Genomic DNA, 12,966 nt, shown 5'->3' with positions numbered 1-12,966 from the left:
TAAGGCTTTACAACCTACAATGTTAAAACCCCTAATATACTGTTACACTACATGTGTTATTCCTAACACAAAAAGGATAACAGCATCAACTGTAATAAAGTGTTTATTTAAGTCGGAATTTGCCACACCCGTGGTGTTAGGGACCAACACTGTAGGGGTGTTAGTTTGTGAACACTTTGAAAAGTATTAGTTTAATACTGTTTCAGTGGGTCAAATATTATTTCCAAGAAAGTGTTACATTTAACATTGTGGTTGTTAAATTTACTTAACATTTGTGTAATTGCCCCGTGGAAAAATAACTGTTTTCAGAAGACTGAGGCAGGTTTTCCTCTAACTTTTTACCTGGGCTATTTCTTTTGATCCTAACAAACTCCCTCAGTCCCTGCCGATGACAAGCATAAACATAACATGATGCTGCCACCACAATATTTGAAAATACAAAGGGAGCAACAATATTGCCTTCACTCCACATTACTGGCCTGTATAACAAAGTGGAAAGAAGGATGCCTGTGTAAAAATAAATCTACTCCAAATCATCCATTCTGATTGCAAGAAGGCAAGTAATAGTAATACTACAAAAGCACAGCAAAGCCATTCACTTTTTGGCTTAAATTAAACTACAGATTTCGGTCAAATCCAATATTACACAACACAGACTGAAACCCTCTGTACTTTCCAGTATTGTGGTGGCAGCATAATGTTATGGGTCTGCTTGTCATTGGCAGGGACTTGGGTTTTTCAGGATCAAAATAAATATGAAAGGAGCAAAGCCCCAGATGAAGACTGTGATAGTGTTTTGTTTATCAGCAAGACAATTAAAACAAATTTATGCCAAAGACACACCAGAATTTGTTGCCCTAAGTGTTGTGCAAAGTTGGTAGAATATAATTCTAAATCATTCACAGATGTAATGGCTGCCAAAGCTGCTTCTACCAAGTATTATCTTCGGGGAAAAAATAATCTTTTGAAAATGTTCTATAACTTTCTTTCACTTTGAAAATTTAGAGTAGATCTGTAGGAAAAAAATCGAATTGAATTCCTCTTTAGATTTAAGGCAACAAAATATGAAGACCGTGCAAGGGTGTGCAGACTTCCACGAGGCACTTTGTTCCCCACGTCATTGCTCTCTCTCTCGCTCTGCTGTGTGTGCATGTTGGTACCTGTCATTCAAGTGGCGAGGGGCTCAAGCTCATTGGCTGGAACTCGAATTGCTAGGAAGCTGGCCCATGTGGGGGGCAATGTAGGGGAAATGGAGCAGCACAGCTTCCAGAAAAAAAGTTGCTTTCAAACTAGGGATTTCGTGGCTAATTGAGGTAAACCACTAATTCTGCATATAGATTCTGCATGTATGAGCTAAACATTGACACATCCAGCCCAAAGTGAGGTTTAAAAATTACTTAGTAGTCACCAAAGTTCTGGAGCAAGTCTTTAAGTCCAATCCATTCAAGAGTTAAACTGCACTCCTATGGGGAAAACCCCATGCCCGATTCACCCCACTGGGCAAAAACAGGTCAATTCAGCGTTGTTTGCACGTCATTTCAACCAAACAAATCAATGTGATGATGTTGCAGCAAAGTGGAAAACTGATTGGATTTGCACAAAGTAATCAGCGTAAAGGCATTGTTTTTTCACCCGACTTTTAACCTAAATCTAATCATATGGTGAGATTTTTCGTTGATTTCACATTGAATTCACATTAGTTGAAAACTCAACCAGATGTGAGTCAAAACTAGACATTGAACTGACGTCTGTGCCCAGTGGGCGTAGACTGGAATTGAAATGGAATTGACCCCAGCTCTGCACTTCATACACAGTCCCCATCTGCTGTGTCTCAATGACCTTATCCAAAGAAATCAGTTGATTAAAACATAGTTCAGTTGATTGAGCGGCCATATCATTTCCTGAACATAATGCCACACAAGTGGGGCAGAGTCATTGAAATGTATTCCCAATCAGAAGAGAAGATGAGATTACCATCACATTTTTGGGGCCTTTCTGACACCACGTAGTATATAGGTCCTGGATGGCAGGAAGCTTGGCCCCAGTGATGTACTGGGGCCCTTCTCACTACCCTCTGTAGTGCCTTACGGTCAGATGTCGAGCAGTTGCCATACCAGGCGGTGATGCAACTGGTCATGATGCTCTCGATGGTGCAGCTGTAGAACTTTTTGAGGATCTGGGGACCTATGCCAAATCTATTCCGTCTCCGAAGGGGGAAAAGGTGTTGTCATGCCCTCTTCATAACTGTCTTGGTGTGGTTGGACTCTCGACCCGCTCCACTTCAGCCCCGTCGATGTTAATGGGGGCCTGTTCGACCCTCCTTTCCTATAGTCCACGGTCAGTTCCTTTGTCTTGCTCACATTGAGAGAGAGGTTGTTGTCCTGGTGTCTCTTACCTCGCTATAGGCTGTCTCATCGTTGTCGGTGATCACTGTTGTCTCGTCAGAAAACTCAATGGTGGTGTTGGAGTCGTGCTTGGCCATGCAGTCGTGGGTGAACAGGGAGTACAGGAGGGGACTAAGCACGCACCCCTGAGGGGCTCCTGTGTTGAGGATCAGCGTGGCAGACGTGTTGTTGCCTACCCTCACCACCTGGGGGCGGCCCTCAGGAATTCTTGGATCCAGTTGCAGAGGGAGGTGTTTAATCCCTGGGTCCTTAGCGTAGTGATGAGCTTTGGGGGGTACTATGCATTTGAACGCTGAGCTGTAGTCAATGAACAGCATTCTCACATAGGCGTTCCTTTTGTCCAGGTGGAGTGCGATTGAGCGTAATTGAAGCAACTCATGCACAGATTAATTTGCCACTGACCAAATCATATATTAATGTGTATTAATAGATGGTCTATTGTCAGCGAAGCATAAGTAAAATGTTTGTGTGTGTGTGTGTGTGTGTGTGTGTGTGTGTGTGTGTGTGTGTGTGTGTGTGTGTGTGTATGTGTGTGTGTGTGTGTGTGTGTGTGCGTGCACTTGTGTGTGTCTGTTGTCATAGGTCCTGCTGTGTTTCTCTCGCGACACCGCGGTCTTGGAGCACTTCGGCTACAACAGTGCCACTCCTCCCAAGTCCTACATTCAAGGTGAGCCGTTCTACCCTCATCTAATCTAATTGACAATCATCACAAGTGTTCTTCAAGGGAACTCTCGTACAAGGTGTTGATGTCACGGTTGGTTACCTGCAGGCAAGGTGGGAGTTGAGGAGTTTGCTGTGGTGTATCCTCCAAATGGTGAGAAGAGTCCTTCACCCCAAATTCACTTACGGACACACACACGCCCTTTATGCTCGTGCGCAACCATTGATTGACTATTCTCAATTTCCCTTCCGTATAGGTGTCATCCCATTCCATGGTTTTTCAATGTATGGTAAGTACGGTTTCTACCTTCTAAATCATAGTACCAGCTAAAATTGTGATCATGAAATAGACCCTTTAAAATAATATCTGGACACCCATTGTATGGGCTCCCGAGTGGCGCAACGGTCTAAAGCACTGCATCTCAGCGCTAGAGGCATCACTACAGACCCTGGTTCGATTCCAGGCTGTATCTCAACTGGCCGTAATTGGGAGTCCCATAGGGCGGCGCACAATTGGCCTAGTGTCGTCCGGGTTAGGGTTTGGCTGGGGTAGGCCATCATTGTAAGTAAGAATTTGTTCTTAACTGACTTGCTATTGTTAAAAAAAAAAAAGTCAAATAAAATATCCAATTCTGAGGTGTCTGTGTGTCTGTGTCCTCCAGTGGCCCCTCTGTGCTTCCTGTACAACGAGCCCTCCAAGCTGTACAGTGTGTTTAGGGAGATGTACGTACGCTACTTCTTCAGGCTGCACTCTGTATCTTCCTCCACCTCTGTAAGTTTAACACAGAGGGAGCGAGAGAGGGGAGAGAATGTGTTTTCTGTCTGTTCTCTGCTCATATTTGTGTTTCTATGTATAGCTATGTATTTTCATGTGTGTTTGTGTTCATAAAAGTATGTTGCATTGATATGAGTGTGTATGTGTACAATGTGTGTGTGTACTGTATGTGTGTGTATTCACATTACGTATGTTATTCCATAGGGTATAGTGTCTCTGTGCCTACAGTTTGAGAGGCTGCTACAAACCCATCTCCCCCAGCTATTCTACCATCTACGGGAGATAGGCGCTCAGCCGTGAGTACACACACACACACACACACACACACACACACACACACACACACACACACACACACACACACACACACACACACACACACACACACACACACACACACACACACACACACACACACACACACACACACACACACACACACACACACAGAGTCTTGTACAGCTAATCTTGTGGGGACACACAATTGAGTCCCATTCAAAGTCCTATTTCCCTTAAGCCCAAAGCCTAAACCTAACCCTAACCCATGCTACTACTAACCCTAGCCACTAACACTAACCCGTAGCGTAATTCTAACACTAATTCTAACCTTAACCCTGAACCCCCTAGAAATAGACTTCTGGTCCCCACAAGAATAGTTAAAAACGTCTACACACACACCATATGTTTTCCTATCGTTGTGGGGACCTAAAATTGATTTCCATTCAAAATCCTATTTTCCCTAACTCCTAATTCTATTCATAACCCTAATTCTAACCATAGCCCTAATTCTAACCATAACCTTAAACCTAACCGCTAAGCTTAAAATATTCTTTATCCTCCTGGGTATGTGGGAAATGTCCCCACGAGGGAGAATGTTCCTTGTTTTATCCTTGAGTGGACTTTTGAATATTTACAATACCCAAAAGGATAGTAATACACACACACACACACACACACACACACACACACACACACACACACCACACCACACCACACCACACCACACCACACCACACCACACCACACACACACGTTTGTTTTACTATCCTTGTGGGGACCAAACAATTGATTCCCATTCAAAGTCCTGTTTTCCTTAACCCCTAACCCTAAACATAACCCTAATTATAACCCCTAAGCCTAAAATAGCCTTTTTCCTTGTGGAGATTGTCAAAATGTCCCCACTTGTCCAAATTTTCCTTGTTTTACTATCCTTGTGAGGACTTCTGGTCACCTAAAATCACGCACACACCAACCGGTCCTTCATTCAACTCTATTAATATGCGTGCCATTAGTTCAAGCATATACCTCCATCTAGTGGAAAAACATTGCAAATACATGACTTTGTGGCTTTGGAAATTGATGTGGCGTTGAATATGTATGAATAGAATATGTATGATTATCTTTCATGCAGGTATAAAAAGGGAAGGGCATGTTGTACATTTGGGCTCCAATGATGATTACATGAAAGAATGATGTGACACTATTCAACTGTTGAACATACCCTCAGCTTGCGTATTGCTTTCAAGTGGATGGTGAGAGCGTTTTCTGGGTACCTTTCTACTGACCAGCTCCTTCTTCTGTGGGACCGAATCCTGGGTTACGACTCACTGGAGATTGTAGCAGGTATCGCAGCACTCGCGTGAAACTACCCCTCAATGTAAAAAATATCATTGATAATACAATCAACTTTGTGACCGTGCATTCTAGTATTTACTAGTTCACTAGTATTTAGAGGTGTGTTATGGTGTTACGGCTGCATTGATTGTAAACTGTATCGTGGGTATTGACCCCACTTTCCCTTCTCTCTCCCCCTAGTCCTGGCAGCGGCCGTCTTTGCCTTCCGGGCTGAGAACCTGATGGAGGTGACATCACTGACCTCAGCTGAAGTGAGTGTGCCTTTCACTGAGGCCACAGGCAGGCGTCTTTCTCCCACACACACACACACACACACACACACACACACACACACACACACACACACGCACACACACACACACACACACACTGGCTTCCACTCTGGCCCTTGGTTACTGAAATAGCCCCTTGCTCTCATTTCAAGCCCTCAGCCCCCCATTACCCTGCTGCCCCTCCTAACCCCCACTTCCCCCGAAACGCTCACACCGAAATGTGCAGGGGTCATTATTTTGTACACATTGTGTGTGTGTGTGTGTCTGTCTGTCTGTCTGTCTGTCTGTTGTTAAATGTCAAACAATCTGGAAAAGTACAGGTTACACGAAAACATACAACGGACACATAGGTCGAGCATTGCGCCATGAACTTCACATTGCATGCCATACATTTTCCCTCCTAATGCACTTATTCCAAATGCCTTTGACGTGAGTCGCAGCCTTGTGTCCATGTACCCACTTAAGAAAGCCTTTATGCCGTCTCCCCGGAGCATTTGACTGACAGCCATAGTAAACCTCCCCTAGCCATCTCTTGCCCCCCCCCCCCCCCCCCCCCCTCCCAGGGAGATAATCCAGAGTGTGACGCACGGGCGTCAGGTTGACCTGATGCTAAGATGCTGGGGCCACAGTATTTGCTTGCTCATTTACCACCTGGTCCACTGGAGAAGGGATCATAACATGGCTCCTTATTTTTAGAGCCTGTGCCTAGGGCCTGAAATATTAGACCCTTTTTGTAAACATGATAGGGCCCTAAATGTAATCCCAAAAGGCCAGGCTGGGGGTATGGCATATAACCCTATATGAAGCCTACAAGGGGAATCTGCAGCTCAATAGTGTTTAAAAAAAATAGTCACGAAAAAGAGTTTCTGGAAAAACATTATGTGGAACTTTATTACATCCGTTGGTTGGTGTGAGTGTGCTGTTGGTCAGGGAGTGTGTCTGCTGTTGGTAATGAGCGTGTGTTCTCTTTGACGACCTCCCTTTACCGCAGGCCGTCCTCGCCGACCTTTCAACTCTGAAGGTCATGCCTCTCATTCAGATCTTCCTGTTCGCCACTGTCATCTGAGGACCTGCGTGTGTGTGCGACGTGTGCGCGCGCACCGGAGGAGACGTGAACAATTGCCTGTGCTGTCAAGCTGTTCCCATGCCAACGCCAGTGATCGTCTGTCAGAGTCAGAGATGCCAACCACACCGTATATGGAATATGAAAAGGCAAAAAAAAAAAACTGAAACCTTGTATATCTATCCCACCATATTCCTTTCACTGTGTCAAAGCTGCATGTCCCTCTGCATGCACGCTACAGAAATAGTTAACACCATGTATCATATTATTAGATATATTATATTATATGTAAGTATAGCACTCAGATAAGCTAAGCAAATCTTACCTCCTTAAGCTATGCCCTAAGTAAGATGATATATACCCCAATGCTTGGGACCAGCTTGATGAGTCTATTGGAAGCTGGATTGCATGGAACAGTATTGTATTGGATTGTATTGGGTTGCAGTGTGAGAGAGCGAACCTACTGGGCAAAAACTGGTTGAATCAATGTTGTTTCCACATCATTTTAACAAAACAATTCAATGTGATGACATTGAATCAAAGTGGTAAACTGATTGGATTAGCCAAAAGTCATCAACCTATGGGAATCTTGTATTTTTTTTTTTCACCCATTTTTTTCACCTAAATCCAATGACATTTTTGTTGATTTCACATTAGTTGACAACTCAACCAAATGTAAATCGAAACTAAGCATTGAAATGACGTCTGTGCCCAGTGGGAAGTAGATGTAGCTATCTACAGTGTGACCATTGATGTGTTACGCAAACGCTGATAAGTGTTTAGTGGGGTCTTAACTTTTTATATTTTCATGAAGCGCTCCTTGCAATAATAACCCTGTGTTAGAAGCTGCTCAGAAGCTGCTCTGTGGTCGGGTTCCTCAAGAAAATGATCTCAGTTAATTCATTATCTAAGTCATAGTTAATAAGGCTTCAACTACTATTCTAATGTTCATTTTTAATATGCAAGATATTATCATAAGATATGACTTGTGCATAAGATATCACAACACTTGTTTTTGTCTCAGTATTGTTTTTAATTGTTTTTAATTGTGAAAATGATAATTGAAGAACCTTTGTTTTGAATTGTTCTTTGATGTTATTATTGTACTTTTTTTTAATGGTTTTCAGTAATTATTGCGTTCACGTGCTATATCTGTATTCGTCTCGCCCTTTTATTTGATCCCTGACCCAATTTTGTTCCCTTTTGTGCCCATTGTCAAATGTATGTGCCCAGATTACATTTTTTATTTTATTTACAGTTTAATTTCAGGATTTTCTTACATTTTACCCTACGCAATGCGGTCAATGTCTCTGACTACAGGGGACATCAATCAATCATAGCATAGTTTTGTTTTTCAATGCTCATTAAATAAAAATAAAGTACTGAAACCTAGATCAATTTTGACTTTACCTCTGTAGTATTGTATTCAGACTCATTAACAGACTCGTTATTCCATAGCCCTTCGCTAAGAAGTAACATATGCATGTAACATATGGCCCCTAGATCTCTGTTTGACAGCCTACGTCCATTCTGCAACAGCAGTAGAAATGTGGTCCTGCATTCTGCATCGTCCAACATAATTAAATGACACTTCTTATTGGATAGGGTAAATATTTGGATGTGGCGCACTGTACTTTGGCAGCTCACCAGAGCAATGAGCCTGACGAGTCAGTAGGCAGAATCAGTAATTGACAGGTAGCAGCACTGAGCAACTAAACATTATTGCCCCCCCCAGCCCACCCTAGCATCTGCTCTGCCTTTGCTTTGGCTTCCTTCCCCCTATCCATTCTGTGTGCTCGTATCAAATTATGCTATGCCTCTTTTTGCTGCCCTCCTTCTTCCCCTCTCATGCTAGTCCCTGCGGCTTAGTCATGCCTGGTACAACTGCCACCTGTTTACCCGGACTCCCGGAGCCGATCCTGCTCAATGCTCCTCCGGGGGCCAGTGACTTCTTATCAGCCACCCTTTGTTCTCCCTGGTCTGAACGAGCCACCACTGTTGGCTCCCCTTGTTGTTGAAACGATGCTCTGCAGGAGCAATGTGCCATCATCAGCCCATGACTGCCATCCCATCCGTCATCACTCTGCCGCTGGCCGTTGTTGAAAGATTTCATGTAGACGGCACTATCAGGTTGCCCGTCTCACTAGGTGGCACTCTTAGGTATTAATATAACGTTTGTAAACGTGGTCCAGTTGATAGTAATGATACAGTTACTGGAATAGTGGACCAAATGTATTCATTTCAATGTCAAAGAAGCATCCAAGAAAGCACATATTTATATGTGTTTGAGGCTATAACATGAACATCTAGTCTGTCATTTGCCATTACTTCAATTGATAGAATCATATGCACGAGTCAATACTCTTAGTCTATTAAAATGTATAGCCTAAATGGGGACACATTGAGATAATAGCCTGGTCACCAATGTTCTTACAACCGTGAATGCAGATGTATTGGAAATGACCCAGAAAGTGAGGGTCAGAACCATATGAGGCTCTGGTTAGCAGAGGTGGCCAATATGCTGTTTGAAATATGCTGTCATCTGACTAAATCGAAATATTCTGTTGCATATAGCCTAGCCTGCAAATGCATGCCACTTGCCTTATCAATAAAGGCTTGGGACACTTTTCCCCGCGACACGCATGTTCAAAAGTGACAAAGGGGTGCCTCGAGCATCCAATCACACTCTGCCATGTTGGGACAATCTGGCCAATGGCAGTGCTCAGCAAAGAGGAAACGTTGGATGATTCGTTAGTTGTCAAATCATGGGGACTCTGGGGAGCAATACAAAAAGGGAAGTGGAAAACAATCAACCGATCTGAGCATCCGCGTCAACGTGACGTGCAAACTCCCCCGAAATGTTTGAGGAGAATTCCTCTGCTTTTTGGATGCAGTTCAGCAAAGCGACAGGCCCCTGGGGAAACCGAAATGTTTAAACCAGATGCCAGTTTCTGCGGCGTGGACTTACTTCCACTGTGTTCAACTACAACAAGACACATTGTATCCGCTACAGACCCACTCCCGAGAAACAGAAGATAAATTGTTACAATGCATCAAACCAGCGTAAATGTCCCCAACACATCAGGGAGATAATAAATGTGCAGTGGCTGATGTCAAGTGATTTGCATACCAACTTCCGCTCCATAGTTTTAGTGTCTGCATCAGCCGGTATGCAATTGAGACGCCAGGGGAAGCAGACAAACAGATGTTGTCAAACGAAGACATGAATACCTGACATGAACTTTTAATCGAAGTTAAAAGTAGGTGAACGTTGTGGACGCGCTGGAGGAACTTTGAAGGGCAATAGAGAGAAGCTGCTGATTTCCTTTTTTTGCAGAGTGGATTTGCTACATACATATGAGGAGGCGGACCTCTGACTGCGTGCTCAATATGCTGAAAGCAAGCCCGATGTGTGCATACTGTATGTGGGAGTACAGAGACTATTTTGTCTTAATTCAATCATGAGGATCGGGATACATTGCACTTTAAACCGCGTTGGATACACAGTTTGTTTTTTTTGGCAGCAAGCTATATAGCCTATTTATTTGGCCGTGTGTTTTTTTTCAGACAGAAGATTCCATACTATCCATTTGCACTTTTTTTTTTATTTTCTTTTGAAGTTGACTTTAACAAAGTAGACTACCGGTTTGCCTCAGAGCTAGCTCCCTTTTACATCGTTTTTTATAAAATCGGATATATTGATCCTTAAGGAACACATGAGGGGAATCTATTGACGTCTAACGTTACTTCGTGGCATGTCACACAATGGTGTCATTTTCGGATGGAGTTTTGAGGTCCTATATCTTCATTTGAAGTTCTGAACACTTGGATTAGGCTAGATCATTATTTTTGTAGACAGGCTTAGAATTCATTATAGATGCAAATAGTGGAACATTTATTTGTTACACCAACAGATCCTATAGACTATTTTGCTGTTATAGACCACATCATATGAGTATATCTGAACACTGCTGTTTTTTAAAAGTTGGGTGCATTTTATCTAACAACTGTTGTGTCTGACGTTCCATTCTTGTGACTCGACACATTCGAATATTTCTGCCCAAAACGTAATTCTCTACGTAGTCTTGGCACCCGGTTGAATCCTTGGAGAAAGCTTTCCATTTTGGCACAGCCATCGTTTGATTTATCATCCCTTCACACGGAAAACAATTAGTGGCTTCCCCTCACGATGAGTTACTTATACCAAGCAGTGATTTTATTGCTACGTGGACTCGTCATCTCTGCGGTACTGGGATTGGAAAGCAGCTACTCAAATGATATGTTGAATCGTGCGTCTGATGCCGCAATTGTAGCCACGACAGGTAAGCGTGCTAATCCAAGACACACTGTCGCCTAATATTCACGCATGTTTACCGCTTCGCTTTCTCAGAGGAATGCCACGCACAGTCCTTCTGGAAAACTGACTGCGTCGGGAGTCGCCAGTCACCTCTTTTTCTTGTGCATTGTCAAGGAATGCCGGCATGGCAGGAATGCACGATTTCTTCGTAGGGAACGACCGACCAAACGATGGAGCGCATCTTTTTACTGTCATTTTGCTTGTGTGTAACCTTAAACTTCACACCTCCAGGGTCTGCTGATTTTAGAGTATGTGAGGGTATGCGGCCTGAAGCAACTATTTTTGACTGACTAATGTAAAATGGGAGTAGGCTACCTAGCCACTGTAGGCTATATGTCCATGTGTTTGTTCACACGGGCTGGCCTGTGTGAGGCACAGTACAGCTCAATCTCTTATAAATCACCTTAATTCTCGAAACAACTGAGCATGGCTGAACTAAAGCATTGGCAATGGTGCTATCAAGCGTATAGTGCTGATCTAAGATAAGGTACACTGAGTGTACAAAACATTAGGAACACTGACCAGGTGAAAGCTATGATTCCTTATTGAGGTCACTTGTCAAATCCACTTCAACCAGTGTAAATGAAGGGGAGGAGAAAGATGAATTTAAGCCTTGAGACAATTGAGACATGGATTGTGTATGTGTGCTATTTAGAGGGGAATGGGCAAGACAAAATATTGAAGTTCCCTTTGAACGGGGTATGGTAGTAGTTGCCAGGTGCACTGGTTTGTGTCAAGAACTGCAACGCTGCTGTTTTTTTTTTTTTACACTCAGTTTCCCGTGTGTATCAAGAATGGTCCACCACCCAAAGGACATCCAGCCAACTTGGCACAACTGTGGAAAGCATTTGAGTCAACATGGGCCAGCATTATGGAATGCTTTCGACACCTTGTAGAGTCCGTGCCCTGAAGAACTGAGGCTGTTCTGAGGGCAAAAGAGGGCGCAACTAAATATTAGGAAAGTGTTCCTAATGTTTTGTACACTCGTCGTATAAACACCTTCATTATGATCTAACTGGCAAAACTGATCCTAGATCAGCACTCCTAAGACACTTTAGGAACAGGCTACTGGCACAGGTCTCAGTCAAGGTTACCCATCAACCACCACTTCCTCCTCACTGCTCCAAATTCAACAGCTGTTAATCTAATATCAGGTCAGGATGGTGTTTTTACAGTATTGTGTCGCTGTCATCTCTGATTATGTTGGTCTGGTTCAAGCCCTCCCGGGACAGGAGCCTATAGGATAAGTGAGGAACACGCAGCCAGCTGAACAAAAGGCCTTGCTACATAATCCCCATGCCAGGGTTAACATAACGACTCCTAGACAGTCACTTTCACAGAAATCCTGATATGAGTGGCAAGTCAGATTAAGTAGTGAAGGCTTTACATGAAAGAAGAACATGATTATTGGGTAACTAAGAGCACAGATAAGTGGGGTCACCGTAAGTGAGGTCTGGAATGAGGCAAGCTACAGTAGCTTCATGGCTTTTCACACATTCGGAGCCATGTCAGAATAAAGACATCAAGTGCTCTTCTCCACTGCATGGTATGAAGGTGGTCAAGTGCACAAGCTCTCAAAAATGTTCAGGCCCCTGTGAAATATTGGAGGTTGGTATAAGCAGGGGAATCATCCATAATGGTTGACAACCCACAACACAGAAATCGACCAGTGGAGCTTGTTGACGTTTAAAACTTCTTCAGGATTAGTGGGTCCCCTGCGGGTCGGTTGAGCTAACGTAGGCTAATGCGATTAGCATGAGGTTGTAAGTAACAAGAACATTTCCCAGGACATGGACATA

The 12,966-nt window shown here is 43.5% G+C and overlaps 2 protein-coding genes across 2 annotated transcripts in view; both read left to right on the top strand.

Moving 5' to 3' along the window:
- Positions 1–8,204, top strand: part of tbc1d19 (TBC1 domain family, member 19) — a 36,655-nt gene extending 28,451 nt beyond the window's left edge. Inside the window, exons 14-21 of the mRNA XM_055900399.1 lie at positions 2,988–3,072; positions 3,175–3,219; positions 3,323–3,355; positions 3,728–3,837; positions 4,045–4,136; positions 5,348–5,463; positions 5,656–5,726; positions 6,739–8,204. Coding sequence (XP_055756374.1) covers positions 2,988–3,072; positions 3,175–3,219; positions 3,323–3,355; positions 3,728–3,837; positions 4,045–4,136; positions 5,348–5,463; positions 5,656–5,726; positions 6,739–6,813 — 627 coding nt within the window. The 3' untranslated portion in view covers positions 6,814–8,204. The remainder of the gene's footprint in view (positions 1–2,987; positions 3,073–3,174; positions 3,220–3,322; positions 3,356–3,727; positions 3,838–4,044; positions 4,137–5,347; positions 5,464–5,655; positions 5,727–6,738) is intronic.
- Positions 8,205–10,000: 1,796 nt separating this feature from the next.
- Positions 10,001–12,966, top strand: part of LOC129835049 (stromal interaction molecule 2-like) — an 86,340-nt gene continuing 83,374 nt past the window's right edge. Inside the window, exon 1 of the mRNA XM_055900397.1 lies at positions 10,001–11,132. Coding sequence (XP_055756372.1) covers positions 11,000–11,132 — 133 coding nt within the window. The 5' untranslated portion in view covers positions 10,001–10,999. The remainder of the gene's footprint in view (positions 11,133–12,966) is intronic.

The sequence above is a fragment of the Salvelinus fontinalis genome, chromosome 36 (genome assembly GCF_029448725.1).
Source record: "Salvelinus fontinalis isolate EN_2023a chromosome 36, ASM2944872v1, whole genome shotgun sequence".
NCBI lineage: Eukaryota > Metazoa > Chordata > Actinopteri > Salmoniformes > Salmonidae > Salvelinus > Salvelinus fontinalis.
Note: the sequence above shows the minus strand (reverse complement) of the source record. Positions and strands in the feature narration are given on the sequence as shown.